Raw genomic sequence first — 7,894 nt, 5'->3', positions numbered from 1 at the left:
CATGTAAATTAAGACCAAACATACGTACAGTGCGTAACTCTCGGTGCGATAGAATGACTCGCACCTGGCGATTTTTGTGAACAAAAATGGTCACAATAATCACGAGCAAAAACATTCGCCGCATCGAACAGAGTATGTAACATTGCACGCTGAAAGTAAACTCACCTTCTACTGCCTGATGAATACACAGAATATGGTGGGTATATATGCTTAAAGCAGAGGAGTATAGTTTAAATCATGATAGTAAATTAAGCCTGTATGCGTGTATTGAGTAGTTGAAAAAAAATCACTCTAATCTTGAGTGAAATTTTTTTTTCCCAAACTTAAAAAAAATGTGTGCTAACATTTTTATATTGTTTTTAACATTACACTTATAGTTAGTTATCTTCGGTCCATGAGTGTAAGATAAATAATGACGCTCAATTATCGGTTCTATAAGTAAGACAATCATATCTTTTCTATGGTCACATGTTAAAGACGCATTCTCTTACCTGCCACTAAACTTACATTCTCGGTGTGAACACAAACGTAAGTACAAACTTCTACGTGTATTTTTGTCCGCAAATTTAAATATTTGTATTACTACTATTGTGTTTAGCTGGTAACATTTACAATTCTCACTCAAACCTTTTGAAGAAAAATATTCCAAATTTTATTTTATGTGCTCGAAGTTTTTTTTTCTCACACTGAAATTCTAAGGCAGCAATAATATGCATTTCAGAGTATTCTGGCTTGAGTCCTGGTTCGAATCGTCTCAGTATAGTCCTGAGATCATTCCATTCCATTCTTCTGTTTACTAAACTTGTGTTGTAACTGTTCATGGATGATGACGAGACGCAAAGGCAGGTGCCAAATATTTCCAACCTATTTAAAGAAAGTTTGCAATTTATTTTATAACCTATCTCGTGGCTGATTAAGTGCAGTTTCACTTCATACAGAGAAAGTGCGATTAGAAGAAAATGCAAGTACTGAGCGAGTTTTGTCGATGTAATGTCTGGGTCAATAGATGGATCGTGTGTTAATAATAAGGTTAACTTCCATTGTAAACCGTGTTTGACTAATTATTCGCCCTAATGCAAATCATAGTTTATATTTGACATTAATTGAAGGTATATTAAGAACTGTCTTTAAGTTATGATGATTAAAAAACAATGCAAACAATTTGCTTGACTTCTCGGTTGTAGCCGCGTCGAAGGCGATATCACCGACGTTTTGGTCGACGTTACAGTTGCCATCATCAGGGAAAAGTCATCTACTGAGGTTATTGATTTTTTTTCTTAACGTAACTACCACTATGTGTATTTGGGAGGTGTCCGGGTTAGGATAAGGACCTATGTGCGTTTCAGGCCGAAGCCTATACGCCTTGTCATGCTGGGATTAGCCATGCAGGGAGAGGGTCGCATGCATCGTGTGCTAGGAGGGGATTGGCCAGCCATGGCAACGATTGGCGCCATGACTAACTCCCCTCACTCATCAATCTTTACTATAACTAGAGATAGGTTGGGCCCAGGTAAAACCTGCATAGACACAGGTAAGACCCTGGGCACTGTCATGCGGGGTGCAAATTTGCATGCACTAAGTGTAGGAGAATACAGGAGACAGAGGGTGGTCTGGATGAAGAGTTGGACAGAGTAGAAAAGAGTCTACCATGCGGGGTGTTGGGGGCTTGGTGTCGTGGTCCGCTTTATGTTTTGTCCAGAGCTGGATTTATAAACAGGGGCGTGAGCGCCCCTGGTGGTGAGTGGCTGCACTGACCACTCACTCCGCCGCCAGTCAGCACCTAGAAAACTAAGAAGAGGAAAAGTCGGTATCTTACAAACTATAGTTACTAAATATGCAGTACACCAAGCTTATGCATGGGTGTGCAGTGCTTAAAATCAGGCTTCATACAATAATACAGTAGACTATCATTATTATTATTGTGTTTTGTATTTTATATATATTTAAAATTAGGTACAGCGCTTAATCTAATATTCTATGAGGTTATTGCAAGTTTTCCTGCCTGTTACCTATATCAATGCATTTTTATTTAGATTTTAAGCTACATATACGTTTGGTTAACACCTTAAAAAGTTTTCATTTAACATTACTAAATATGAACTTGAAGTTTTTCTACAAACATGTGATATACACATACTATTTTATAAAAAAAATTGACCATACGACATGGTACATTCTTCATAGGTACATTTGACTATTTTCTAAAACAAATTTAGTAGAAATGCCATAATTTTATGGTTAATTTCTATTACATTGGTAAATGTTACCAAAAATATATTTAGAGTGCATTGCTGTTATTTCCAGTATTATCACTACTTCTACATAAGGATTTGTTCTATCTACTGTTAGTGGTTATCAGAAAATCGTGCTAAAATTGCAGCACCTTACGAAGACAATAGTGAACTGTTTCTGTTTAAATTATTGCGTACATAATGGCCAGAACATCATAATTATATTTCTAAGAAATATTTATAATGTTAACTGTACATTAATTTAATCATTATTATCATATTGTAATATTTATAACGTACCAGATCTATTGAGACCAATAACGGAAGTTACATAGATATGTGGTTTTAAAATTAAGTTTTATTTCACATACTTTACTTATGTTATATGTTAAGAGAAGTATTTATTTAAATAAATATTTAGTTGCATCGTAATACAACGTATTTCCAATTAACGAGAATATAACTAGTTCATTTAGCATTACTGTGTTGTTTCTACCCTCATCTATGGAGATTTTCTTGATTTCAGGATTTTTCAATATAAAATATAATGGTAAAAAAAGTTTCCAGTAATAAAAAAACTCATTAACGTTGTGGCCTACGGTTAAAAATATCATTCACAAATGTATCAAGGACAAGTGTCAATTTTTTTTAATGTGGGAATTACAAACGTTGGCGTAGTTTTATTGTTTGCCATTTGTGTATTTGGCTGTATATTTTAACCACTTGCTTAGAATGAAATATAAACTAAATTTAAACAATTTCCGTTTTCTTTTTTAGTATAAATTTCAAAATTTATATACATCTAACATTCTTGCAGTGAGTTTAGACGCATGGCTATGTATTGTATTCAATGGTCATTCGTATGATATAGGTACTTGTTTGTGGTTTTCGTTTCGTTTCTTTATAATTGTAGTGTAATTCATTTCGTGGACTGCTTTTGTTTTTAATATTAGGTTTATTTTTATTATGTGTTTGAAAAATTTTGACAATGATATAGATATTGCGTATTATTAATACTTCATTAAAACATCCATTATTTTACATAAAGATTAATAATGTATTAATATTATGTTTGTGCCTAATGACGGAAGTGTAACGCCCCTCGTGCCCTAAAATTATATTATTTTAATTTAATAAAAAAAAACCTTGGAAACTGCTGGGCAAAATGTTAAGAACATTAAAGTTAATTACCAGAGGGGGCACGAGGCGGTGAACAAAACAAATTTCACACTCCCTGCACTTGAGCAAATTGGGAGTTCGTGGATCGTTATATAGAAGAAGGTATATGATAAATAAATACACTACATAAATAATTTGGTCTATAGGTTTCCCTGGTTTATTATGAAGACGTTTTGATTTCGCATTATTTCGATATCACAATCAAGATCTTACCAAGTAACAAACAATATGGGGGCGCCCCAAAATTATTTAAAACAATTTATATTATCTCAATTAAACATAGTCACAGAACCAAATTGAAATATTCCACCCTCTTAGCTTCTTTCGATGGTTACATAGTTCACAGTCTCATGAATTTAATAAATTCAAGGTCGATTAAGTTCTTAAGGCACTGTTCGCTGGTATCTATTTAATTAATTTAGTAAATTATATTCAAGTGGAAAATATGTTGCTCATATCACCCGGGTCTTCAAAGTATGAAGTCGGGGTGGGATAAACTCTCTTCTTGAGGGGACTCGGAGGTCGAGGTCCCGAAGAATATGCGGGGAGCAATTTGTCTCCCCAGCACTTGGACCTTGTCTGAAACACAAGTCAAATTCAAAACGAATTAGACCTGCTTCCAGACAGTCATACACAGTCGGCGCGAAAGGCCAACCAACGGGAATTTTGGGAGGAAGAAAAAAAAGGCCAGATTACTCACCAAACAGGGTGTAGAATCAGGGCTCACGAGATGTCTCGCGCCGACATCAGGATGGCGCACCGAGAATTCGCGGATGACGCGAAAGAAACCAAATTTTTAGGAAATAAAAATTAATAAACTTTACATAAAAACATGGCTAGTACTAATTACTACTACTGACTGGCTACTGTACAAATGGGATCACATCCCTTAAGGTAACTGACTACATCTCTAATGCACACGAATTCGCAGTTCCCGCGAAAAGCCTCTTAGCGCAGAGGACGCCGAGAAGACGTCGTCAGTAGCCGAGGTCGGAGTACTGAGTGCCGGCGATGGCGGACAAAGCTTCTAATTAAATCGGGTGGTCGGCCCTAGGGAAAAGGAGGGGGAAGGTTCGGCTCAGGGCCGAAAACATGCGGAGGTGCCCGAGTGGTCGTAACCACGACTTCAGTTGTTTGCGCTAAAGGGCGACTGCTGCGGTCTCTACCGGCAGGTACAGAAGGCAACAAACAATCGACTTCTACAGGCCGCGAGAAAGAAGCATAGGGCCTTATGGCACCACGGCGCTGCTTTCTAGTGGCGTTAAGGGGAACTAACTGAGGCGGTGAACTGAACCGCCGCCAGGTGTCACTGGCGTAGTCTCTGCTCGCTGGCCACGAGGGCCGAAGTCGCTTTTTCTGCCGCTAGATGTCGTGGAGGTCTCTGTAGGACCAGGGAGAATGTCCTTGGAGTAGGCCATCGTCTTGGCTAAGTTCACGTCAGGTCACTGCTCCTGGCTTGATTTCTCAGAACTAAGGTGGGTGTAGAGAGAGGGGAGGGTGGACAGAAAACGCCACTAAGCTGGGAACGGAGGTCCACTGGAGACTCGTTCGTGCCGAGACTAGCTGGTCTCAGCAGGCCTCTAAGAAGTAGCAGCTAGCAGGCCAGAAGCTGCTCTATGCGATTTTGGTCATGCAGGGAATTAATATTACAAACCTGGGACGTGACTGCAGGCGAGAGAAATTTCAACCGGGCTGCCCACATCCACAGTAGACTAGCAAAATATCAGATAGGCTCCTGAGAAAGGTGCTTCAGTCCACTGGCACAAGGTTTAAACACGTGGCGTATACCGGCCTAACAAAAAGTAATTCGCCCCTTCATTAACCAGATAAATTTAAAAAATAAAATTTTTGAAATTAATTTAAAATTAATATAAAAATTTAAAATGGTGTCGAAATGCCTAATTTCCGGCACAGAAGCAGATGTCAGTTCTCGAAACGTCGCAAATATTTTTTGGTAGGAAACCTAGTGTGTTCGTGTTCGTCTGCGCCGTCATCGATTTGTTGTCCAGAATATTTTTCTAGTTATATAGATGGGTTCGTGTGTAAGTCGTTGTATTGTCAGTGTGTTGTCATAATTATTTGTTTTGTATCATCGTTGGGTTTCTTGGTTTCTCGCTGGGTTGTCCAAGTTAGCTGTTTTATCTGTGTTTCCTGTTTTTGTTGCAACTTCTCTTCGTCAGTCCACTGTGTTCATCTGATTTCTAATATTATTCCTAGTTATATTCCTTCCACGGAATTCTCTGTGCTGTTTACACATTTAATATTTGACGTCTGATAATTTTGTCTTTTGCTCAGTGTGTTTATTTATTTTCTATTTGTTGTCTATTCTTGGTTTTTTTTCTGTGACTCACTGAGCAAACCAGCAATGACATGTATCAGAAAAATGGTTTAAAATTAATAATTACTCGAATTTATGGTTTTGTGAATCAACTTTTATTTTTAAAAATCTTGTCTGATTTACGATGGTAAATACATGAAGAGGATCTATTATAAAATAAATCAACACTAAAAAGTATTAAAAGTTATTTCTGCTGGAAAAATAAAGAGATAAAATAGTTTTACTAGGTTTCATTAGTTTTCTAATTGGTAGTTTATTTAATGGTTTGTTCTTAGGCTAAATGTAGTCTGAAAACAAAGAATTTCAGTGGAAAAATTCTATTTCACTCAATATACTATATTTATGGCAGTTTTAATAGTCATGTCACCTTATTATATCACTAAAATATTTGAAGTTCCATGGTTCACAAGTGTTACAGTGATGTATTCAACAGTCGGGCAGTGAAAGTGGTGTTTGTTCTCCCCAGGAGCCGGTGCCAGCATGCAGCTACCAGGTCTGCTGGGAGTCCTCGCGCTGCTCGCGGCCAGGGGACCTGGTGACGGCGTCTCGGCGCAGGACCTGCGCCGCGTCACTGAGCCACAGACGCCGCCGACCTGCGTCTCGCTGACGCCCAGCGGCGCCGACGACACGGCGGCCATCCAGGCGGCCCTCGACTCCTGCGCCGGCGGCGGGAAGGGCGTAGCGCTGACGAGGGGCGACTACAACTCGGGCCCGCTGCGCATCCCGTCCGGGGCGGGGCTCGTGGTGCAGCGAGGCGCGACGCTCAAGGCCATCCCCGACCCCCGGCTGTACGGGCCGGCGAGCTGCGGTACCCTGGCTCCGCACGGCGACCGCTGCACGCCCTTCATCCTCATGAGCGGCGTCAAGGGCAGCGGCATCTACGGGGGAGGCACCATCGACGGCCAGGGCCACCACAAGCTGGTGGGCTCCAACATGAGCTGGTACGACCTGACCACGCACGCCGGGGCGGGGCTGTGCCAGAACAACCCGCGCCTCGTCCAGATCAGGGACTCGCGAGACATCACCGTGCACAATGTCACGCTGCTCAACTCGCCCTACTTCCATTTAGTCACTTACAACACGACGGGCTTCACCGCCTGGGGCGTCACCGTCCGGGCGCCCGCAGACGTCGGCAACACGGACGCCATCGACCCCACGGGCTCGCAGAACGTGACGGTCGCCCACTGCGACATCAGCACCGGCGACGACAACGTCGCCATATCGTCGCTGCACTCGCCGGCGCGGCACATCTCCGTCCTGAACAACCACTTCGGGCACGGCAACGGCATGTCCATCGGCTCCGGCACTCTCTACGGCGTCAGCGACGTGCTGGTGTCCGGGCTGACCTTGGACGGCTCCGTCAACGGGGTGCACGTCAAGAGCGACTCGCTGAACGGCGGGCTAGTGGAGAACATCGTGTACCAGGACATCTGCGTGAGGGGCGCCGTGAAGCCCATCCACCTGGACATGGAGTACATGAACCACACCGGCTCGCACACGCCTCACTTCCGCAACATCAGCTTCAACCACATGCGCGTGGTCACCCCGGGCAGGTTCAAGTTCTACGGCATCAGCGCGTCCAACCAGGTGCAGGCCTCGCTCAGTGACTTCCACTTCACCAAGGGCTCCATCTGGCTCACGAGCTATGCCAACGTGACCGGAACTGCCTTGAAAGACGCCACAGGTAGCTGTGGCTGGGCTGGTAATAAATAACTTTGTTGCGATTTATTTTATTAATACCTGCGTACGAAAATGTGCAAAAAAAAGCATAGCCTATTTAAGTTTAAATTTTATTTAATCATAATATTTGTAGCATTTGTAATAATTCAGGGAAAAAAATATTATATTCAAACTGAAACTATTGTAAATCATTTATTTCATTAAACCGTAAAGATTTAAAATGCAATTGAACAGCACTCGAAGTGTGTGTATGAATAAGGAAAGTAAGATATGATGTTTATGAATAAGTTGTTTGAGATAATCACCGGATCAATAGATCCCGATCACAGGTATAAAATACTATACCACCGCTGCTCTAAATTAGGAGCTGTAAACAGAAAAGTTCATGGAAAACTCAAAATGCGAAGAGTTTAAGAGAGAAGTGTAAATGAGACACGTACAAATGAGTTGGTCTGTATGTACCGCA

At 41.4% G+C, this 7,894-nt stretch overlaps 1 protein-coding gene across 2 annotated transcripts; it reads left to right on the top strand.

Moving 5' to 3' along the window:
• The first annotated feature begins 461 nt into the window (after positions 1 to 461).
• Positions 462 to 7,616, top strand: LOC134541529 (endo-polygalacturonase-like). Of its 2 annotated transcripts, none has more exons than XM_063385039.1 (2): positions 462 to 528; positions 6,215 to 7,616. In XM_063385039.1, the coding sequence occupies exon 2, from the start codon at positions 6,229 to 6,231 to the stop codon at positions 7,459 to 7,461; it is 1,233 nt and encodes a 410-aa protein (XP_063241109.1). In that variant the 5' UTR covers positions 462 to 528; positions 6,215 to 6,228; the 3' UTR covers positions 7,462 to 7,616. The 2 variants fall into 2 exon arrangements, with proteins under 2 accessions (XP_063241109.1, XP_063241110.1); XM_063385040.1 differs by lacking the exon at positions 462 to 528 and adding an exon at positions 1,185 to 1,260.
• The last annotated feature ends 278 nt before the right edge of the window (positions 7,617 to 7,894 follow it).

Source organism: Bacillus rossius, assembly GCF_032445375.1.
Source record: "Bacillus rossius redtenbacheri isolate Brsri chromosome 4 unlocalized genomic scaffold, Brsri_v3 Brsri_v3_scf4_1, whole genome shotgun sequence".
NCBI lineage: Eukaryota > Metazoa > Arthropoda > Insecta > Phasmatodea > Bacillidae > Bacillus > Bacillus rossius.
Note: the sequence above shows the minus strand (reverse complement) of the source record. Positions and strands in the feature narration are given on the sequence as shown.